Source organism: Muscardinus avellanarius (assembly GCF_963383645.1).
Source record: "Muscardinus avellanarius genome assembly, chromosome: X".
Lineage (NCBI taxonomy): Eukaryota > Metazoa > Chordata > Mammalia > Rodentia > Gliridae > Muscardinus > Muscardinus avellanarius.
Window position 1 is genome coordinate 118,666,266 of NC_137792.1, and position 24,798 is coordinate 118,691,063.

Below are 24,798 nucleotides of genomic sequence, written 5' to 3' on the forward strand. Positions count from 1 at the left end.
CCTAGGATGGAGTATATAACCGATAAATACTAGTTTTCCTTTTCCTTATTAACTAAAGAAGAAACAATGATCCCAAGTTGCATAATAAATGCTGGCAAAGTTAATTTGAATCCAAATGATTTGATATTTAAAATATCTGGACATATCCCAGGCAAGCAGATCAGTTTTACATTATGTGGAAGGAAGTGTTCTCTTGAACTTACTATTTGGAAGCCAGAATTATCAAGAGGACCATGCACCCAAATATGCACATTTTTCAGTTTGTATGTGAAACAAAGAAAAAGAAGAGGAAAAGGAAGGTCAGAAAACTGTGAAGTGTTTGGTCAAATGAAAACAAAAGATACCTTGTTCTCTCCCAGGCCCATCATCTACTCCTGACCCCCTCCTAATTTTCAGATTTGTTGCTTATATATTTCACTCTAAAAACAAGAAAAGCAGGCGGCTGCTTTAGCTGCAACCATATCCTATTTCAATGTTTAAATAGATCTAGAAAATAAAAGCAAGTGTCCAAAGCAATCATCCAAGGGCACACAGTTTCACAGAGATGCTCATGAACTCCCAGCAGCCTCTTTAGCGAAGGAGACATGAAAACAGGATTTAGATAAAACAGGAATTAGAGGAATACACACTAGTAGAAAACGAACATATCTTCCCTGTTCACCAAGATTAGCTACAAGCATGGCACTCTAATTTAACCCTTTGATTTTCACAGCTGAAGCAAACACTTCATTTTGTAAGTGAAAGGAAGATTGTCTCACGGATATAGAGCAAGCAAAGAGTGGTTGCATTTCTATTTGGATCATACTACTTATAATCATGAAATAGATCTCCTTACCCTCATAGAACTTCCTTTCAAAGATGGAGTTGTGTGTGTGTGTGTGTGTGTGTGTGTGTGTGTGTGTGTGTGTATGAAAGAGAGAAAATGTATATATTAAGGAGAGCTGATTACTGTGGATAAAAGCAATTTTCTTAATTTTCTCCTCAAAACAAAATAATCATGTTCTACTTTTATGAAAATATCATTCTGTAACTTAGTAAGAAATATAATAATTTTCTTTTCTTTTTTTTTCTGGTACTGGGGATGGAAACCAGGGGCATTCTACCTCTGAGCTATACTCCTCAGTCCTAATTTGTTATTTTATTTTGAAACAGGGTCTCAGTAAGTTGTAGAGGGCTTCACTAAGTTGCTGAGGCTGTCTTCAAACCTATGATCCTCTTGTCTCAGACTCCCAAGTACAGAGATTACAAGTGTGAGTTACCATGCCCGGCTATAATTTGATTTTCTAAACAGCTCATTGCTAAGCATGCATATTCACACACACACCACAGGCAATGAAAGCATGAATATAATTATGAACTTTTGACTTTTAATTTCCTTCTGCCTCACCCATATCTCAAAGACAAATCTAAATACACTAAAGACTCCAACCCTTAGTGTAATGATAGCATTTTATGGGAAGCCTGTGAAAGAACTTTGTCCCTTTTCTCTATGGCTCAAAGTGTAAAAATCCTTTGTAGTACCAGGGTGGGGCTATAGAAATAGAAAGCCTTTATAACTGAGGGATTTCCAAGCTGCTTGGAACTTCTGCGTCTCTGAGTCAGAATGTGTGGGTACATGGTTGTCTTAATTGAAATATGGCATTTTTTATACTAACAAATAGAAATTCATGTTATAACTAAAAAAAAAAAAAAAAGGCCGACCTAAGTCTACAGATCTGGCAATTGACTCATTCTTCTGGTTTAAGCTACCGAGCTTTAATGAATTGTATACTACAAAAATGTTTTTGTGATATCTTACCTGTTCAGAATTTTGTACTATATATCTCCTAATAGTTGTCTGTGGATATGTTGTGAGTTTCACTGTTGGAGAATGGAGTTCCTGTGAAGAATAAAAAAAGAGATATATTTATATAATTCCAGTTATTTAGTAACCTTGGAACCATCAGTAATTATAGGGAACAATTTTCAGAAGTTTTAAAATAATTTTTTGTGGTACTGGAGATGGAACCCAGGGGCTTTTCTACCTTTGGGCTATACTCCCAGACATATTTTATATTTTATTTGGAAACAAGGTCTCACTAAATTGCTGACAGCCTCTCTGAGTAGTTGAGGCTGGCTTGGAACTTGTGGGATCCTCCTGTCTCAGCCTCCCAAGTGCTGGGATTACAAGCACACACCACCATGCCTGGCCAGAAGTTGTAAAATAATCTGCACAAATAATATAAGATACTATGATTTAGTTCATTTCAATCTTGGAAGCATTTATGAAAGCATGTCTTGTTCCTTGTATTATGCTAATTTCATGGTATTTTACACTACTTTCTGAACTATTGTTGTTGAGAGTTTCAAAATATTTATTTCAGCTGGGTGTGGTGGCACATGCTTGTAATCCCAGCATTTGGGAGGCTGAGGCAGGAAGATTGCAGGTTCACAGCCAGCCTTGGCCAATTAGTGAGGCCCTCTGCAACTTAGTGAGACCCTGTTTTAAAATAAAGAATAAAAAATAGGGGCTGGGGGTGTAGCTCAGAGATAAAATGCCCCTGGATTCAGTCCCCAGTACTTTAAACACACACACACACACATACACACACACACACACACACACGTGTATGTATATGTATATATATGTTTCATTGTATCACCAACTTATTAAAGAAAATATAGCTTTGCTTTTACTTATTCTATGATTTGAAAAATACATCTAACATTTAAAAATGGAAGGAAACACAAAGAAAAATGTATGTGTTTCTTAAACATTTAAATATTTTTTGTGTTGGAAAGGAGGGAATCTTGAAACAACATTAAAAGAAAATAGAAAACTAGAATAAAATCATTTGTAAATTTGTTGATGGAAAAAGGACATTATTAATACCAAGTTCTTTTAACTCAGTGAGAACAAGTTCTTTACACTAATAGATAAACTAGAAAATTATATGTGTAATTTCTAGAAAAAAAGAAAATGGTTAATAAATTTAATAAAAATGTTCAAGGAAAGGAGAAATTAGTTAACAAAAGAATGCCATATTTACTGAAGAATTTAAAAATAATAATGCTGAAAAAGATAGAGTAAGAAGAGCACTCTTCTAAAGAAAGGGAAAAAAGTAATGAGCTACAGGCTGGAGTACGTAGGTATTAAATAATAATCTTGAATAATATAAATACACAAAAAAGTTCATAATGTCATGTAAGGTTAAATGAAGGGGATAGGAGGGGGGAAGAAGAAAACTCTCTAAAGCACACGATGTACGTATTCATGTACTTATTCATATTGTAGTTAACCACTAAGCCAAGCATGGGAGGGAGGGATGGGGAAGGAGTAGGTGGGGACTGGGTGGGGACTGGGTAGGTGCTTGATGGGTGATCTGTATATGTATGTCTACACAAGTTTTTTACCCCATTATGATACAGGAATACAATGCATCAATAAAAAATTTAAAAAAATTAAAATAGGGATAGGGGTATGGCTTGGAGATAGAAGATCCCTCGTTTTAGTCCCCAGACATAAAACTGCATATAGAGTATAATTTCAATTTGCATCTGAGTTGAAGAAAACACAAGAAAATGTTAACAGTAGTATATCTGGCAAGGGGGAGAATCCTTAGTGCTTTTATTATTGCTTTTTATATTCTTGTATAGCTCTAATTTTTATATGATAAACATTTTATTACCAGAAATTAAATACGTAGTAAACACAGTTTTAAAGATTTGATTATGAAAAAGAGCAAAGCTAATGCCATCTTCTGACTGACTTTGATAGTACTGAGGTATAATTTAAGTAGATTTGCTTCTCTAAGGGAGGTCCTACAGGGTTCCATTTCTACATCAATTGTAGCCTACTGTCCCATGGTTTGTCCCTTTTAGTGACCCGTACTAGTCTGTGAGCCCTTTGAGAAAAGTCATTGGGTCCAATTCAATGTTATACAATACTGGCACAAACTTGGCACTTAGAAAATGTTTGTTGAACAAATGCATGATGTTAATTGCCACAGTTCTAATTTAGGCCAAATTAGAAAATGGTAGGAAGGTTTTCTTTGATAATCTTCTTATTTACTAAGAAAAATATCACAATTTCTCTATTATACTCAAGGGCTAAACATCATTTTTTCTATGTGTTTCCTCAATACCCTATTCATTCTGACACCTAAACTGGGTGAGACTGGTTTTTATTGTTGTTGTTGTTGTTGTTGTTTTGGCTGTACTGGGGATGGAACCCAGGGGCATTGCACCACCGAGCTATATCCCCAGTCCTGTATTTTAGTCTTTTTATTTATTTTTATTTTAAGTGATACTGTGGGTGGAACCCAGGGGCTTTTCTACCTCCAGGCTATACTCCCAATCCTATTTTATATTTTTAATTTGGAAACAGGGTCTCATCAAGTTGCTGAGAGCTTCACTAAGTAGCTGAGTCTGGCTTCGAACCTGTGCAATCCTCCTGTCTCAGCCTCCCAAGCACTTGGATTATAAGTGTACACCAACACACCCAGTTCTTTTATTCTTGAACAGGGTCTCACTGAGTTTTGGAGGGCTTCGCTAAGTAGCTGAGGCTGGCCGCAAACCACGATCCTCTGATTTCAGCCTCCCAAATGCTGGGATTACAAGTGTGCGACACCACGCCCGGCAGTTTTCTTATTTTTTGAAACAGGGTCTCACTGAGTTGTGAAGGGCCTTGCTAAGTAGCTGAGGCTGTCTATGAACCAGGATCCCCTGGTCTCTGCCTCCCAAATGCTGGGATTACATTAAATCCCACATCTCCTGTATTCCTCTCCCAAATAACTAAAATCTCTGTACATCTTATGCTTTGTTTCCTTAGAATTTATTTTTTCAATATATTACTACTGGCTAATTAAACAAATCTTTGTTAATACACTATTTAATTGTTATTTAGGTATATTTGTTATTCACAATGCCTAGACTCAAGAATAATCCTACAAATAGAGTTATTAGGCCATAAAAGCTAAGGAAGATAGATCCACATGTGTCTTTCAAATCAAGCACCTATGAGCAGGGTAGTTCTTTCTGCATATAAGCATAAAATACTATCACTGGCAAAAATCAGTTACTCAATCAGACCAAGCTCTAGGTACTTTATTTGTGTTCAAATCAAGGACTCTTAAAATATCCACTCACCAGGAGATTCTTTGCTAAAATTAAACTGCACTCTAAAAGCAATTAGATACAGTAGGCAATGATACTAAAAATCTGATTCATAGTGCTCATTTCACATTCTTTAATGGGCCGAGATGATTCTCATATGCGCATGTCCTTTTGTGCTTTAGAAGGTTCTGACATTTTGTGAATGTATAAAGTGCTATGAGGGCCTAAAAATTTCTTAAACATATAAACAAGTCTTGCATAGAAAGAATAAAAACAAATGTGATCTAATCCAAAACTTCTTTTTACCTGTTCAGTGTTTTGGGTTATATGTAGAGTGCTTGGGGCACAAGTAGATATTTTCAGAGTTGGAGAATGGAGTTCCTGTTGAGAGAAGCAAAAGAGTTCAGGAATTGTTATTGAGCAGTGTCCTTTGGAAGTCTTAAGTCACCAAGGTATTAATTCCTTTATTTTTATAATAAATTAATAGTCGGAAATAAGAGAACTATGTAAGGCTTTCTTACATGATGGCTTTCTTTCCAAAGAGCATATTACCCAATTACTTTGTGAGCTTTGCAAATAACCTATTGATAAAAATAATTTCTAGAGTACTTTCATAGCAACACATTCTCTATATACTCTTAGGTTATATTCTTTTTTTTATTCTTCTTTGAGAACTCTGCTAATATACAGCCTGATGGTATTATATGTCCCTAATTAATATCCCATTTTGTCCCAGAATCCCAGTTATCATATTTATTCATAATGTGTTGTTTGTAAGATGGCATATAGGTATACATATATATGTATATACATTGCTATTGTTCTAGCATTCAAAGAACAGTCTGTATTCCAGTGTGTGTGTGTGTGTGTGTGTGTGTGTGTGTGTGTGTGTGTATTAATGGGGATTGAAACCAGAAGTATTCTACCTCTAAGATACCCCCCCCAGTCTCTTTTGTGTGTTTTCAAGCAGGGTATTGCTGAGTTGCTGAAAGTCTGACTACATTGCTGATGCTATACTTAAACCTGAGCTTCTCCTGTCTTATCCTGCCCAAGTACAGGCATGTACCACCAAGCCCGATTTATTTTTATTCTTAATCATAATAAAGGATATATACGCTCTAGATTATTATTTCCAACCTTATTTTGGTGCACCCTTGTCAATTTTGCTAAAATATTCTCAGACGTGAAAACTTGGAACTCAAATGTAATTTTCTTTTTCAGCATTGGGGATAGAACCCAACATTCTACCTCCAAGCGGCATCCTCAGCCCTATTTTTTATTCTTTATTTTGAAACAGGGTCTCACTGAGTTGTAAAGGGCCTCACTAAGGAGCTGAGGCTGTCCTCGAACCAAGATCTTCCTGTCTCAGCCTCCAAATGCTGGGATTACAAGTGTTTGCCATCATGCCTGGCTTAAATGCAAAGTTTTTTCAAACAAAAACATTAAATGTAAAACTTGCCAAACCAGTGTAGGAAAATACCTTTGAAAACTTGACTAAAACTATTGCCCTTGGATTACTTCAAGTTGTTTCTTAATTATGCTTTGTCCGATCTTATTCTAGTTTAATTCCAGAGAGTAAACACTAATGTTTAAAAAATTCAGAAAAGTAAAAGAATAAAATTTTTATTAATAACTGATAAAAAATGATCACTCATTTATTCTGGTAGTGTTTCCATTTTTTCCAAATTTGCAAAGCTGCATCATTTTAGTAGTATGCACAGAGTTGATATCATTATTTAATCTCCCCATTCCTTACTGTAATTTACACTTAATTAACATGACCTCCAGGATAGGATATTTTCCCACAAAGACAAAAAAGCTAACTATGAAAAATCGAAATCACAGATTTACAAGGGAAACACTGGCAAATTCATATATACGCATAATTATCATGTAGCATTTTTCTGAAAACAGGGCTGTACATTTACTCCAACTGCCCAATGTTCTGCACATTTTGTTTTCTGTTGCTCTTGTTGTATCTGTAGCATTTTCATCCTTCCCCTTGCTCTTATATCAGCAGTAATACTGCAGGCGCAGTGTTTCCAGGCAGACTCTGAATATGTAGAGTTCTTGCTGGTAGCCAAGGAGAATTGCTCAGACAAATACACATAATTAAAGATTGTAGGTCAAACAGGTACATGTTCTTCAGTTGGGAACATGGCTACAAATACTACTGTGCAGGTAGGCTTGGCCCACAGAACCATGAGCAGGTAAAGTCTGGGGGTGTAGCTCAGAGGTAGAATGTCTCTGGGTTTAATCTCCAGTGCCCTCCCACACAATTCCAATCTGATGGCATCAGAAAATGAAACATAATAAAGCTTACTAGCCAAGTGGACTAAGTCTTATGATAAAAGAGTTTACTCAGATTTATAAATTTTCATACATTAACCCAAATAGGGACACACACTCACAAACACACACACACACACACACACACACACACACACACACGATAATTATACTACTGTAGGCAGGGTTACTCCATTCAGATGCTAATACTAAATATTTAAAGAGTAAATATATTTCCCTACTTATTAATGTTTAAATTGAATGCAGGTTTCTGGTATGCTACAATGATCATTTTTGTGTAATCTTAGTGTTTCCCTAGGAGCTCACAAAAAAGGGAAATTTCTGGGCTTAGTCTGCCCATAAAATGAAGAAATTTAATCATCTTACATTTAGAAAGCCATTGCATTAATATTACAGATTATAATATGTTTATGTGTTTCTAGCTCACCTTGAGCTTCTACTTTTAGAATTGATCATCTAGACAAATGAGCTTTTCTCATACAACCTCATGGAGATCTTAAATGACAAATTAATAGTCTTAAAAATAAAACATTAAGACAGTGGTTTAATATAAGTTAAAAGGGCTAAGACATGATGGTGATTTGAAATACTTTAAATGACTGCAATTGGATTTAGGTAGTCATAAGAGGGCAACCTATCTGAACCTAAGGTTTATTAATTCCACAAAGACTTGCTTAAGAAAATGCTTTTCCCTGGAAGAATACAGAATTAGGTAAGAAGGTCTGAGGAAAGGTCCCAAATGAATAATATCTGGATGATAAGTGGATAGTTTCACTGGCATCTAGTTTTAAAGCAGGGTCTAACCAAGTTGCTGAGGCTTGCCTGGAACATATGATCTTCCTATCTCAGCCTTCTAAGTACTGGAATTACAGGCATGTGCCACCATGACCTGCTTCACTCATCTTCATACAACTCACATAAATCCTTTATGTTGCAATAATTAAATTCATAAACAGTGAAATTTTTGTTCTTGTGTTCTCTGTATCACAGCCTACATGCCTGATAACCAAATAATCTAAGGCAAGGGAGGGGTGATATGACTATCATGGTGTAGTAGAACAATCCCTGGACTTCGGGTCAGGAGCCCTGGATTTTACTCCTAGTTATACTAAGAGCCAGTTGTGTGACATTGGACTGTAAAACTCATGTCATCTTCATGGACTTGTGTTTCATCATGTGAGGACTGGAATATGAATGTGGATAAGAATAGATTAAAAGATGTTTTCTTTCCATTTCCGACATTCAGTGAGTATGGGAGATCATTCCTAACTCATTTTCCTATAAAGACAAAATAATTTCAAATGTTTTACAAATGTCAGCTTTGTTTTCCATTGATGACAACAATGATTATGATGATGATCAACACCTATTAAGAGTTTTTTTTTTTTTGCCAAACATGTTACACACATTTTCTCTTTCAACACTCCAAAAACACCATGAAAAAGGCACCATTACAACTCCATTATACATAATGAGTAATGCTGGACAAAGAGTCATTAATTATATGAAAATCACAAAGCTAATGCTTGGTGCTGAAATTGCAACTCAAGTACCGTGCCATATGTTGCCACATCTCTAGCTTACCTCATTGTATTTTCTGTTTTTCAAGTTGTAGAACTTAATCATAAAGTCAACTAGTCCCTATAATAGGAAGCTAGCTGTTTTTCTTTAATTCTTTTGGTACTAGCTATTGAACCCTGGGAGCATTATAACTTTGAGCCACACCCTCACCCATATTTTATTCTTTTTTTTTAAACAGAGTCTCACAAAATTGCTGAATGTCTTCCTAAGCTGCTGAGGCTGGCCTTGAATCTCTGATCCTCATGCCTTAGTCTCCCAGGAACTGAGATCACAGTCATGTGCCACCACACCTGGCAATATTTGTATCTTTTAAGTCATTTATTTTCAAGAGCAACTTTTGGATATCTGAAAATAAGAGACTCACTTGAAAGTGACAATGTAAGGAAATACTCCTAATTAAATAACTTAAGCTTCTATGAATTCAGTAGTGGTTGTTTATAGAATACATTATATATTTACAGAGTATAGCCACAGACTTTTAAAGTCAATAAAACTTTGAATTTTTACTTAATATATAATATAAGCCCTTCAATTTTGCAGAAAGCCCTACATTTTCTGATCCATTATAAAGCATATTATTGAGTCATTTATTCCTGTGGTTCAGACCTGCTAAATAAACAAATTTTACCTTGTTGGCAACTAGTAAAGAAGTCTTTTGTTTATAAGTATGTGGGTTTAATCCTGATATAAAAGGCATGTGTGATTTTCCTGAGCTGCCTCAGGTAATGATTTTCAACTTTGGGAAAGTTGTTACAGAACTATTTCTCTTCTTCTCAATTTACTTTTTATGAAGTACATATGGAATTACTAATTTTAAGATCAGAATGGATTAAAATCAATTTCATTTTTCAGATATTTTCACTAAGTTACATGACATAATTGGTTATAACTTAGTACATCCTAAATCAGAGGTGGGGAGATCTGGTTTCCTTAGAGAATTCACCCTTCACAAAAATATACCTTTTTTGGAAAATATACCATTTGGAAAAATGGTTAAAGTAGGTAAGTTTTTGTCAAGTGGGGTGATAGATGCCTCCAACCCCCATACTTGGGAAGCTGAGACAGGAGAATTGAAAGTTTAAGGAGCTTAGCAAGACTTTCAGCAATTTATCAAGAACTTGTTTCAAATTTAACAAAATAAAAAGGGGGTATAGCCCAATGGTAGAATGCCCTGGGTTCAATTAGAGTTAAATCGGTTGACATGTAAATGGCCTATAGTGAGACTGCTTTTGAGTAGCACAGTGCAATGGATAAAGGAGGGAAATCAGAAACTAGAGATGTGGTATATTCTCTTCTGGGAATAAGGAAAACCATAAATCCTTAAGATGCATTCTAAATTTCAAGGAAAGACCTTGAAATCAGAATGAAAACTATTCTTGATCTCTAATATATTTTTATGCTTCTTAGAATAGGAAAAAATACAGTAATGGTAGTCATTATATGATTTACTGAAATAAAAGTATATAAACCTGTTTAAACTGAAAACACATTAGTATCTTACTAAGCTTAATTAAGGGAAATAGCTAATTTTTCAGTCAACATTCTCACTGCTTTAATCCAAAACACCTGGACACCATGATTTAGAGGAAGGAGATTATTTGCTCACAGTTCTGGGGATTTCATGGGTTGAGTCCATATCAGGCCAGGCAAAGTCTGCGGAGTTCAGGGCATGATTGAGGGAACACAGCGAGATAGAGAGCTCAAGTGCTGTATTCTCCCACTGTGGAGAGCAGGAGAAAGAGAGAATACATGCACAAGGAGAGGAGGAACCATATACAGTATCCAAGGTCCACCCTCTAGGGACCTCTTCGCAGAAACCAAGCCCCATCTCCAACATGGCTACCTTGTCTCTGTGAAGTCTAGAGGGACATTCTAAATCAAAACTATAATATCTAATGTAGTGAAAATATCAGGAGATGATTTCTTAATTCATCATACTCATTAACTAGGTGTGTTAAATTGGGTGGATTACTTTGAACTATTTAAATCTTACTTTCTTTACTTATATAATAGACAATTAATTATGAATGTATATTGTCTTAATTGTATACTGTAAGATTTATACAATAGACATAATTATTATACTTATATTTGGTGCCCCAGAGAGTAAATAAACTAATACATGTAAAAGATTTTTAAAAATTAAAAAGAATAACAACTGGGCATGATGGTACACATCTGTAATTCCTAGGACTTGAGTAGCTTAGACAGGAGTGGAGGATTGTAGGGTTGAGAACACTTGAAGATCCTGAAAATTTGTTATAATTTTAATATATCTAGATTGGTGAGGGAGGGGATGGGGCATTTCAGATGTAAAAGCAACTTGGACAGAAGATAGACTTGTAAAAAAATTAATGGCTACCTTTACAGAATAATAGTTTGCATTTTGGCTGAAACATAGGGCCCTAGAATGGGGGTGGTCAATGAATTAAGGTCCATAACAGCCTGATCATAGACGGCCTGATATTCAGACAATAAAATTTACAGACACTCAGTGTCTTATAGGTATTTTGGGAAGAAAAGTGATATGTGATATTTATAAGGAATTTAAGCAATGTTTCTCAAGAAGATATTCTTAGCTATAACTCAGTGTGTGAATATTTAAAATAATTTTATGCTAGGGTTTATGCATCCATGCTGAAGTTTGTCTTAAAGAAGAAATGGGTATACACTATGCTTGAGATAAAAACCTTTCCTTAGAAAGTTCTAAATGTGCTTTGGTGTGTGAATGAGGACTGTAAAGTAGTAGTTTTCATGAGGCAATCTCTGTGCAAATATTGATATGTTAAACTACTACAGGGTAATTTAATAAAAGTAAATAAATAAAAGCATATCACCTAGACAGAATTTCAGCAGCAGTGGAGTTGGAGGGGGTATCTCTATAAGAAAACTAATTAGAAGCTTCAAGATAATCTCATTAATGGAAGTATCACAACAAAAATCCCTGGAAAATGATGTGATGGTGAATCAGAAAGGCTGTTTTTAACATTTGCCATAATAAGTAATGATAAATATTGGTCCATAGGATAAAAAAGTACAGACCAAATATAAACAAGTCAAATCCAGATGCTTAATGGTGCCCAAGAACTAGAATAGAAAACTAATTGATTCATTAAATAGCTTCTTTATGTTTAATTTATGTGTTGTTCACTTTTTTAAAGAAGTAATTTGTGTCTTCCATTTTCAGTTCAAAGAGAGGGCAGAGAAGAGTGAAAAATATAAATAGCAATAAAGTCATATTTCTCTACTAAAGTCATTGCTTACAGCCATATTAAGGCAATTTTGGAAGCCATGATAACAATAGGGAGGGAAAAACAGAGGAGATAGGAGGAGAGAAAAGGGTAAGTAGGGGAGAGAGAAAAAGAAAATTTATATATAAATTTCAGTTCTACTCTATTTCCCAAAATTGACTTGTCTTTGAGTTTTTGTTTTCTTGTTTGGTACTGAGGATTGAACTTAGGGGCATTCTACCTCCAAGCTATGTCCCCATTCCTATTTTATATTTTTAATTTTGAAAGAGGTTCTCACTACATTGCTAAGGTTGGCCTCAAACCTGTGATTCTCCTGTTTTGACCTTCCAAGTACTGGGATTATAGGCATGTGTCACCAAGTCCAACTTGTTTCTGAGTTCTGTTTTTAAATTTTTTTTTTACTCTGAAGAGGTATACAGGCCAGGGAGGGTAGAAAGAACGAACACAGTAGCATTATATGTCATCTTATGATTAAGCAACACAAAGTGAAATTGGATTTAAAAGGAGACCCCATCCAGGATGGAGGTAGCATTGGAAGATGCAAGGTTGGATGCTTGAAGATTACTTTTCAGAAGTATTTTAAGAAAAGATGGGATTTCAGCATAGATATGGGCAAGGTGGGAATGGGGACAAAGGCAAAATTCTCTGTGTTGAAGAACCAGCAATACACTATTCTGGGACACAAGGTGGAAAGAGATCTTGGAAGGTAAAGGGAGATAAACTGTAAAAGTAGGATGGGCCTGTCCTGAGGAGGTCCTTTAACATCGCCAAGGTGAGAAGTTTGAACCCATAAATTTCACAAGGTACAAGCCAATTTTATTTGTTCATAATATTTATATCAAAGTTCTTCTAAATCATTTAGACTCTTTCAATAACTACACATTAATAAACTTAGTGCTACAGCATTATATATTTTTATACAGTCAACAAAACTTGTGATATAGAAAAATTATGAAAAACAAAATAGTCTGCCCTCTTGATAAATAATATATTTTAAATGGAATCTTCATTCACATTATTTATGTTCATTGATGTTATTTGTTTATATCCTGGCTTACATCCCAAAGGATTTCAAGTGGTTCATGATGGGAATACATAGGAGAAGATGATCAAGAAATATAAAAATAAAATAGATATCAGAGATTTGTCATATAATAATCCAATGTGTAGACAATATGACATAGTGGTTATAGGCATAGACCTACAATTAGACTTCTGGATTTAAAATCCCAGTTCTACCTTATACCAGCTCTGTTGACTTGAGAAAATCACATAACATCTCTGTGCCTAGGTTATCTCTTCTGAAAATTGTGAATGATGTTGATGTTTACTTACTAAAGTCCAAAAGTAATTCAGTAGAGTAAAGTAGACTAGTGGCAGTTCCAAAAAAGATATGAAACCCAGATCACATGCACAAAAGAAAGGAAGATAGCTGGGCATAGTGGCTCATGCTCATAGCTCCAGCTACTCTGGTTGTTGAAGCAAAAGGATGTCTTGTGTCCAGGAATGTAAGGCCTGCCTGAAAACATACATAAACCTTTCATTCAGTTTTTCTTTTAAGTTTATGAGTTTAAGTCTCCTACTTCAAGAGTCACTAAAAACTTATACTTTGAGAGATCGTGGCTTCATTCCATGATCAATATATCTGATATATAATTTGGTAGCAAATTGATAACACATTTGTATGACAATGAATTTCCTTAAATGTAATGATTTTAGAGAAATTTTTATATTTAAAGAATGGCTTGTATAGAGTACCGCTGTCTAGTAAAATTCTCTATAATGGTGGAAATGTCCTACGTCTGCAATGTCCAATAAAATAGCCACTAGCCCCATGTGTCTCTTGAATATGTAAAATGAGGCTAGTGTGACCAAGGAACCGTATATATAATTTTATTTGATTTTTTGTGTGGTAGTGGGGATTGAGCCCAGAGCCATTTTACCACTGAGCTATAACCTAGCCCTATTTTATTTTTTAAATTTTAAAAGTGTCTTGTTAAGTTACTCAGGCTGGCCACGAATTTTTGATCCTCCCAAGTACCAGGATTATGAGTGCTCAACCACACCTTGTTAATTTTATTTGATTTTAATTAATTTAAATTTAAATTTGCCGGGCATGGTGGTGCAAGCTTGTAATCCTAGCATTCAGGAGTCGAAGAACAGATTATGGCTCACGGACAGCCTCGGTTACTTAGTGAAGCCCTTTGCAACTCAGTGAGACCCTGTTTCAAAAATAAAAAAGAGTAAAAAATAGGGCTTGGGGTGTAGCTCAGAGGTATGATGCCCCTGGGTCCCATCCCCAGTACAGCAAAAAAAAAAAAAAAAAAAAAAAAAAAGAAAGAAAAAATCAAATTTAATAGCCATATATGGCTAGTGGCTACTATATTGGAAGTGCATCTCTAGAGGAAACATGTAAGAGGCTGTCTGCCAGCAAGCTTTAAGGTTTGCTGCTACTTTAGATTTAATAAAGCAAAAAAAAGAAAACAAAATTTAAAACTCCATCTCAAATATTGAGGTTCTAGTTCAAAGACTATAAAAGCATGAGACCTTCCTAATGACTGTTTCTAAAATATATTTATGCCAGTAAACATTTTAAGTACATTCCTGCTGTTTCAGTCTTTTGATCATATAGCACATATTTTGGAAAATTGCTTTAATGCTTTCTCTCCTTAGTTTTTCTTTGCTAGTAGAGCCTTAATGAGCCTTTCAAGCATGTGGGTTTCCCTAACCTCTCCAAATGTCAGAAGAACTCTTACTTGATAGTCTGTTCATTTAGTTGATTACCGTATCTGTGCAGCAGACGTTTCTGTTGGCTATACTTGTAGAAATCAATGATAAAAATAAAGAAAAGAAAGTTATTGAGTGTTAACTTCATGTCAGACATTGTGCTAGACACCTTCAGATGTTATTTATTTATCACGATCAATACTTACTAAGAGGAATTTATTTTCCCTATTTTATAAATAAGAAAACCAAGGTCCTGAGAGGTCAAGTGATTTATTTAAGGTAACACAGTAGTTAACAGTTAATTGTGCCACACACTGCGATGTGTATCTTTCATTATATATATAAGCACATTTGACTCGAATAAAATCTTATAAATTGATGGATGAGGCAAATGACACATATAGCTAAGGAGTCTCTGAATCAGGAATCGCATCTAAAAAATTTAAAACCTAAACTCACATTGTTAGGTACCATGACTAGGATGTTTCATAGGTCTCTTCTGTCAATATCCACCTCATGGCTGCACATTTACTATTTGTAGCTTTCCCTTGTGATACTGTGTTAAACCTGTGTAATCTCTGATTTACATGGTGTTTAGCCTTTGTTCAGAAAGCCCAGAAACCTAAAGGGCCGCCTCCCCTTTCCCCTGCTTCCAAAAAAGGAAGCATTATCTGTAATTAGCTACATTTAAGATTATGCCACAGATTCTCGTGCCTGTACCTGGGAGAATATATATATATATATATATATATATATATATATATATATATAGTCTGTGAGTTAACAGGGGCTGTTGCCATATTTTGCCTAGCTGGGAGGATGGCAGTCCTACGTGGAATTATGGCAGCCCCACAAGGAAGTAAAAAATCCTGGCCTTTACTATGTGATGGTCTTGATTTCTTTGTTCTGCGCTTATGGTGTAACATCCTGAGATGGTCCACACTGACCCATTTTAGGGTATTTTCTTTGTGATCACTTTTTAGCCTGCAAAATCCAAGCCTCTTTAAGTAATTCCTATTGGTTCTCATTATCCTTTTGGTAGTTCTGGTCAAAGAACTCAAGTCCTTTGATGGGAATGACAATAAGGTAAGATAGAATGTTAGGAATATAGTGCAGGACTTTGTTCTTTTTTTTTTTTTTGGTGGTACTGGGGTGGAACCCAGGGGCTTTCTACCTCCGGGCTATACTCCCAGACCTATTTTCTATTTTATTTGGAAACAGGGTCTCACTAAGTTGCTGAGAGCCTCAATAAGTAGCTGAGGCTGGCTTCGAACCTGCGCGATCCTCCTGTCTCAGCCTCCCAAGCGCGGGGATTACAAGTGTGCGCCACCACGCCCGGCAGGACTTTGTTCTTAAAATATTTGGAAACTTGCTGAAATGAACATAGCACTCTTTCATATTGTTTAATTTGAATTCTGAAACTTTATTATAAACTAATATATAATATCACGTTTTAAGAAGAAAAAACGTGGGAGCCTTATGGATGTTTCTGTCAGTCCCAGTAACAAGAATCATTTAGAGTAATAATAGTGAGTTAAAAACAGTCTAGGCTGAACAGTTTCAAAAGATGCAATATAGCTGGGCATGGTGGCTCACGCCTGTAATCCCAGCATTCAGGAGGCTGAGACCTGAGGATCGCAGTTCGTGGACACCCTCAGCTACTTAGTGAGGCCCTCTGCAACTCAGTCAGACCCAGTTTCAAAAAACAAAGAATAAAAAAGTGGGCAGGGACTGTAGCTTGGAGGTCGAATGCCCCTGGGTTCCATCCCCAACCCCCCCCCAAAAAAAAAGCAGTATCTTTAAGAACCACCCAACATTCATGCTGACAGAATTTGCCAAGGTAAACTGCCATGTGAATAAATTCTATGAATAGCATGGAAGAGGTTGTTGTTAGAAGCTTTCAACGATAGTAACACAGTCAAACACCTGCAGTAGGTTATTGTTGAGATGTTATTTTAAACCTTGTATAGCAAGAAATAAATTATAATAATTTCTCTTTATATGAAGCAAGTACTTTCATTTAGGATAAAATCAGTGATTCTATTGACATGTGAAAAAAGGAATAGAATGTCCTACCAATAGAACTACTTCCCCTTCACCTTTTTCTTCCCCACCCAAATTTCTCATTTAAGAGACTCATTCCTGTGTTCTTTATCTTCTTTTTTAAAAAATAAACTAGTAGATGGAGAAAAAAAATGCTTTCTGAACTATAAGTGTATATGCTCCATTGGAATTAAAACAAAAGAATGTCATTTGGATAGCTTCTGATGTGAAGAAAAAACACAATTATATTCATTCAGAAAGATTTTAACTTTTAAATAGAAACCAGTAGCATGATAAACCTTCAGTTCTTTTACCATGTGTTATTTAAAAAAACTAAGACACTTGAAGAAAAATTTCCCTCTCTTCCCCTTGCTACACTTCCTGTCTGCCTTTATCCCATAATGATAGCTGTAAGCACAATTGGCCAAAAATAGGTTCAGTAATTTGTCAGACCTCCCTTCAACCAGACACAATTACTCTGGGCTTTTTAGCCCAGCAATTAGATGCAGTCACAATTTCTGCAGTTTCAATTGTAAGCACTAAAGGGATGACCAAAACTCAAAACACCAGTCCTTTTATCCTATGACCTCATTCTTTTTTTCAGGCAACCTACTTCCCTGAACAATCATTGACTTTAATGACCACACCCTTGAACAACAATTTGTCAAAACAACACAGCCCTTCCCACAGAACAGGAAAATTTTCTGATAGCATATAGTAGTCATCCTGCAATCTGGGAGCAACCCACAATCTTTGCAACCCAAGTCTAAGAAAAAAAAATCTTGTAAACAGAGGTAAACTGAAGCTGAACAATTACTGAGAGCAGAGACCATTCATGAATTCACATTTTCCCCAGGCATCTCTCTCTAAAGTCAGATTTGGTTGTAAGTTTCAAATATAAAAGAATGGCAAGTTTCATAATATATACATTGAAAAATCAGTATTTTATTCAATAAACTATTTCGTGGCCACAATAAAAATAAGCTTTAAAATAAAACATAGATAGGTATATAGGGCACCTACAGATTAGGCTCTGTATGTCTGTCCTCAAAGTGGAGTTTCCCTGGGCATGCAAATGTGCTTTTTACAAAATAGGCACTTAACAAGCATGTGAACAACAAATGCATGGAATAAAAAAGTATTTTTATTCTTTTATTTCTTTCAAAAAAGAGTTCCTCTGTATTCGTAGAAAATATTTTGAACTTCATGAAAATCTAAATTAGCAGGAGGACAAAATCTAAGTTCAATGAGTAATTCGCATTAATGCTTTATATTGAAGGCAGTGTTTGATTTTGAGTTAATGATGGTAGGTTAATAATAAAGCTTAAAGGCTGAGTTCTAATGTATTTTGCTTTGTTTTATGTTGCTTCTAGAACACTATTCATTATTTACAAGACCACGTTCAGTTCTAAAAGGCATCTATGACCTTGACTGCTCCTGTGTTTGATTAAATCTATTCATATGGATAAACCCAATAATTTTAACTCCACCATTAATTCAGACAACTTACTAGCAACTATATTCTACATCTTTCCCTGAGATACAAACTATTAATCAGGCAGAATAATAACTGACAAAACCATCAAATATATCTGATCAATTATAGACAAGAAGCCAAGCAACATCATGTATCAAGAGAACATTTTAAAATGTTTATATCCATAACATCATTTTTAGCACACAAGAGAGCAAAAGGTGAAAACATGTTCTAAAAAGCTAGAAATAAATAACACTGAAGTACGGCAAAAAGCATCTGGTTAAACCTAAAGCGTCTACTACATGAGCTAAAATTAAGATTCAGGAAGCAAAGCAAGATAGCATAAATTTTGGTTACTCCAAAGGAACATATTTTACTACTGTCATATTTATTTTAAAATCTCACGAGTTCTCTGAATATCATCCAAACACTAACATGTTTCAAAACAAAGTGAAAGTTTAATTTAATGCATGATGACCAGCAGTTTAATGTGATATTCAGTCCCCTAGCTACCACTGGCACACACTTTGACATCAGAATATTTGCTACAAACCAACTCATCTGAAACATGCCATATTTTAAGTTGAGATTTTTATTAAAACATAAAACAAAAAAGTTATTGAGTAATGTATACTGCTCAATCACACTTTGCATGGTATTTAGCTAAGTTGGCATCATATCTTACCGATTTTTTCAGTGTGAAGGTAATTTCAGATTAAAGGAAGGTACTACTTTATATAATGTCACAACACGGTCCTGCCAATAAACAGGTAGAGAGGAAAAAACGAATTTCCTAGCCATGTTCTTGGCAGTAGCTATCTAAATGCAGTTTTGTCATATTCTCTAATGTGTATTTGATATTCAACTCAGTTTGACATTTTATAGTCAAATTTGTTCTCTTTTTCTCGGCCAAGGAAATAAGACTTCTTTTTGTTTCCTTTTAGTACATAATTAAAATCTCACCTCCTTTATGTGCACCAAGGCCTTACTTTTCTTTTCAATCATAATGTTACACTTCATAATGTCCTCCATTCCAATCTCTATCTCAGCTTTTGTGGCCATCATTTCTAAGTTACCTCACATACTTTTCTATGAGAAACTACGTTTCACGATGGAAGCAGTCTTGTAAGGATCACTTAGGCAAATATAAAATAAAAGCAAGAAAGTCTTTTAAAAGGCTTGACAAGCTTGGTTCTGGTATTTATTAAAAGGGAAAGGTGAACAAAGGAACGAACAATAAAGTACAAACCTAAAAATTGTTCTGTAGTCAATATTTATAATTTGCCAAATTTTAGCTTTTAATTATGAATTTTTTACCTTGCTTTTACTAGCAAGTTCATATGAAAATTTGTTGGATGGGTTAAAGTAATTTTGATGAATAGGATAGAGTTTAGTAAGTGTTGGTTTCAACCTTCATTGTTTTGGTGCGAGAGTGTAGTAAAGCTGATAACACTTTGTTGTTCATTAGTATCTTAATGCTGAAGATATGCATTATTATTACCACTTATATAAACTGGAATTTTTGACCTTTGTATTTTTCTTCCCCTTGACTTTGATACAGGTGCCTTTCTTTCTTTCTTTCTTTCTTTCTTTCTTTCTTTCTTTCTTTCTTTCTTTTTCTTTCTTTCTTCTTTCTGCGGTACTGGGATAGACCCCAGGGGCATTCTACCTCTGAGTTACACCTCCAGATTTTTTTATTCTTTATTTTTGAAACGGGTCTCACTGAGTTGCAGAGGGCCTCACTAAGTAGCTGAGGCTGGCTTCGAACCTACACAATTCTCCTGTCTTGGCCTCCCAAATGCTGGGATTATAAGTGTACACCACCCCAACCAGGCTTACAGGTGCTTTTCTTAACCAGGAAATTACTGGTAGTAAATCCTAGATGTTTTTATGTTTTTCCCTGAAATTAAAATTTAGGTAAATAAAGTAAAACTGTAACATCTGGAGTTCTCAAATTTTATATTTGAAAATGCTTTAATATCGTTTTATTATGCACTTAGAAATGTTGCTTACTTAAATTGTGCTTTAGAAATTTAATCCATAGTATATCCAACTGGTATGGTAATGTGACAATGGTTACTTTTAAAATCATCACAGTATAGATTACAGATTAAATAAAGTACAGATGAAATATTTATTTCATTTGTGAGGGTATATTAGAGTTCCATCTTTTGTAGCTTCAAACAATAACTGTTGACCTCTTCAATCCCTCAATTCTATATCTTTTCTTTCTGTACTCCTTCTACCAATATTCCATAAAATTTTCATCAAGTTTGATCAAGAATCAATGTGTCAATTTTTAAAAGATGAAACATATAATTCCTGCAGACATTTGTACCTGTCACTTATCCTGAAGTAACATACTATTAGCTGAAAACCAATTACTTGTCACTCCATACAGGCCATTGCCCCTGTACCACTCCACTGGGTACAAAAACAAAACAAAAGAAGAAAAAAAATCTGTGTGCCTTTGATATAAAGTGAATCAATGGGTTTCCCAAAACCTACTGTAACTACTGTATTCAAGTTGAAGTCTGCTTTGTGGTAGAGTCAAAAGGGTACCTCACTCAGTTCAGATTTCCAGTCCATTCCAACCAAAAATGAAGCTTCCTATGCTCTAGTTAGATTATGGAAATCATTGGAACTGGTAAACAACCACGGGCTCTAATAAATGAAAAACAGCCAACAGACAAGATTTAGGAGACTCTCTAACGAATACCAAACTGTAATTTACCCAGAGAGAACTCATAGGATAAAGAAGCAGAAAGGAAGGAGAGAGACGAGGTTGGAAGAGATTTCCTTTTTCCACCAATGTGGAATAGCCATCTTTGTGGTACCTGGGAATGGTTGCTCCAAACCAAATTTTGGTAGGAGGAGGCAGGTTTGAGAGGAGAGAGCACTTCCCTCGGGCCGATGGGGTCCAAGGCCTGCACCACCCTGTTCATGGGTCCACTGTAGGTCCTCACTCGCTCGTACACTACATTTTTTTCTGGAGGCTGCTGTACTTGGCTTGATTGGTGGTAGCAGTGGTAATGCTGGGGCTGGTACTGCAGCACCTCTAAGGGCTGCTGGGTCCCACAGCTGCTGCTGCTGCTGGTCTCATTCCAATAGCTCGAGCTCATCATTTTCTTGGTGGTCAGAAAAGGCTCCCAGATAGATGCCCTCCCTAGGAATAAAAAGAGAATGATCATTAAAAAAAAAGGTGCAGACAGGCAGGTACACGTGGAGAGGCCATTTATCACACACCTCTGCCCAAAGTGGTGCCAGAGAGAGAGAGATGAGTTACCTGAGCCACAGCAGGAGCAGGTCTGGCAGCTGCAGGGGAGGTAACAAAGTATTTGAGCTCTAATGAAAAGTGGAGCCACCCTGTGAGATTGCTCCAGGAAATGGTGCCGACACACCCCTGAGGGGCGGATTCACCCAACAAGTTTGCGTGCCAACAGAGGCCCTGCCTTGCCACACAGATAGCTATGAGACGTCCCAGTAGGTAGAGTAGTGTGGAAAGAGAAGAAATACAGAATTCCAGGGCCAAATACAAAGCTTCCAAACTCATGGGATTTGAAAGTCAAAGGCAAAAGCAAGCCAATCCCAAGTTTGCAAGAGATAAGAAGTCACACACATCACATGATAATGGCTTTCCCATGGTTCAGGAGCTTAACAAAGTGCTTACATGCCTAAGTGCAATCAATCCAGAATCTCACTCAAATAAGGGGTATTAGCCTAGAGACACACTAATTTCTTTTTTTTTAATTTTATTTTATTGGTGCACTGTATTCATACATCATAGTGGGATACAAACTTTTGTAGAGATACATGCACACATCGCCCAGTCAGCCCCCACCCGATCCCCACCCCATTGCCTCCCCAACCCTCCTTCCCATGCTTGGCTTAGTGGTTGACATCTAGTATTATAGCAATTTATCCAAAATTAAAAATGTTAATCTCACATAACAGTTTCATTTGTATGATACCAGGCTTTTGATAACTTAAAGATAACATTTCAATATTTCTTTTTGCTTTCTTTCTTACCAGAGCATATTTTTTTCTTTTTTTTTTAGGTGAAACTATCATATATTCATATATTTATTTTTCAGACAAAAATCTATCCTAATATGGAATATGAATTCTAGATACCCAAAACGATCTTGAAAAAGAACAAAGCTAGCAGATATATATTTTCTGATTTCAAACCATATAAAGCTACAATAATTGAAACAGTGTAATACTGTTCTAAAGGCAGATATATAAACCATTGGAGTTAAATACAAGCCTAGAGCTAAATTCTTCCCTATATTGTCAAGTTATTTTTGACAAGGTTTCCATGAACATTTGGTGGTGGAAATAATAATCTTTTAACTAAATATTGTTGAAAAATAATAATTACATGGAAAAGAATAAAATTGGACCCTTACCTAATCCCACATACAAGTATTAACTCAAAATAGATAAAAGACCTAAATATAAATCTTAAGACTATAAACTTTTAGAAGAAAATCTGGGTCATAAAACCTCACAACATTGAAATTGGCAGTGATTTCTTGGTTATGATTTCAATGGCACAGGCAACAGAAGAATATACAAACTCCCTAAAAAATAAAAAAAATATTGTATATCCAAAGACAATGTAAACAGAGTTAAAAGTTACTAATAGAATTGGATAAAATATTTCCAAATGCTATATCTGAAGGTATATTAATATTCCAACTAGAAATCCTAAAAATTAACAACAATAAAGGCAAACAATACAATTTAGAGATAAGTAAAGACTAACAAAAATAATGAATCTCCACAGATAACCAATCTTAGTTGTCTGTTGGATGGAAAATCTTGTTTCTCTAGTTCTGGAGTGTGTTACCTATTTCTTCTTTGTAGTTAATCTCTTTGAATATTTTCTCTAGCGCTGGTTTTGAAGACATAAATTCCTTCAGTTTCTGTTTGTCATGGAAGCTTCTTATTTCTTCATCTAATTTGATAGAAAGTTTTGCTGGATAGGAAATTTTTGGCTGGAAGTTGTTTTCTTTCAGAGTTTGGAATATGTTACTCCAAGCCCTTCTGGCTCTCATGACTTGGTTTGGGAAGTCTGGAGTGATTCTAATTGGCTTGCCTCTGAATGTCACTTGGCCCTTTGTTTTTGTTGCCTTTAAGATTCTCTGCTTGGCTTCCACATTGGTCATTTTGACAATTATGTGGCGTGGGGATCCTCTTCTCCAATCCTGTCTAAAGGGAGTTCTATAAGTTTCCTGGATCTGTGTATCAACCTCTTGCTCTATATTTGGAATATTTTCTGCTATTACTTCCTTGAAGAGATTGTTGATCCCTTTGGTTTCACTTTCTTTTCCCTCCTCTATTCCAATTATTCTTAGGTTAGCTCTCTTAAGATGGGCCCATATTTCTTCAATGTCAGATTCCTGCTGTTGGATATTTTTTTCTAGATTAGAAACTATGCGTTCATTTTTGGATTGCTCATCTTCTAAAAGCGAGATTCTGTTCTCCATGTGTTCTAATCGGTTGTTTGTGCTTTGAATTGAGGCCTTTACTTCATTAATTGCATCCTTTATCTCTTTTTGGCTCTCTCTGAGTTCTTTTCGAAGCACCTCTATTATTTCTACAGTTATTTTCCTGATTTGATCTTCTAGAAATCTCTGATTTTCTGTTTTATCGGGTTCTGATGTTGTGGGGTTGTGCGCATTCATTACTCCAGTGTTATTCCTCTTTCCCATGATTTCGGAGGTTTGTGCCTTCTCTGGGTTCTTCCCTTAGGTCACTATGGCTTCACTTAAGGTGTTCTGGATCTCGAGTCTGTATTATCTCAGACCCCACTACTCCTTTACTGGGTTGTATCACAGAGTCTCCGACCCAGGGAGTCGATAGAGGCTGCTTTAAACTATGGGGGGTGCCAGGTTGCACGTTCTCCTATGGTGTGATATCTCTGCCACCACCACTCCCTCACTGGGTCAAGTCCCAGGAGGTACAGTACTGGGATTTCTCCTCTGTGGCCCGCAATTTGACTCACTGTTCTTGAGTATGCAGATGTAGCTGTACTGGACTCGGTGAATTCACTGCTGCTGCTGCCGCCGGTGGCAATATGGCGCCTCTGCCACACCCTCGGCCGTGAGGCTGGCGTATTTTTTCTTCTCTGGTTTTGATTTCCACTCTGAATCCCTGCAGCGTGTGCTGAGCTCGGCCACTGGGAGCTTTAGACGCTCTCTGCGTGGAGAGATCCTGCCTGGCTCCTAATTTCCAAAGATAAATTGGTGTTATTCTCAAAATGCACTGATGATTACAGATAAAGGAAATTGTTATGGGGTCTCCTTC

The 24,798-nt window shown here is 35.9% G+C and overlaps 1 protein-coding gene across 1 annotated transcript in view; it reads right to left on the reverse strand.

The window, feature by feature from the left end:
* Window positions 1-21,608, reverse strand: part of POF1B (POF1B actin binding protein) — a gene marked incomplete at both ends in the record, with an annotated part of 85,316 nt that extends 63,708 nt beyond the window's left edge. Inside the window, 3 exons of the mRNA XM_080719021.1 lie at window positions 1,799-1,879; window positions 5,401-5,475; window positions 21,321-21,608. Of these exons, the coding sequence (XP_080575147.1) occupies window positions 1,799-1,879; window positions 5,401-5,475; window positions 21,321-21,608 (444 nt within the window). The remainder of the gene's footprint in view (window positions 1-1,798; window positions 1,880-5,400; window positions 5,476-21,320) is intronic.
* Window positions 21,609-24,798: the final 3,190 nt, after the last annotated feature.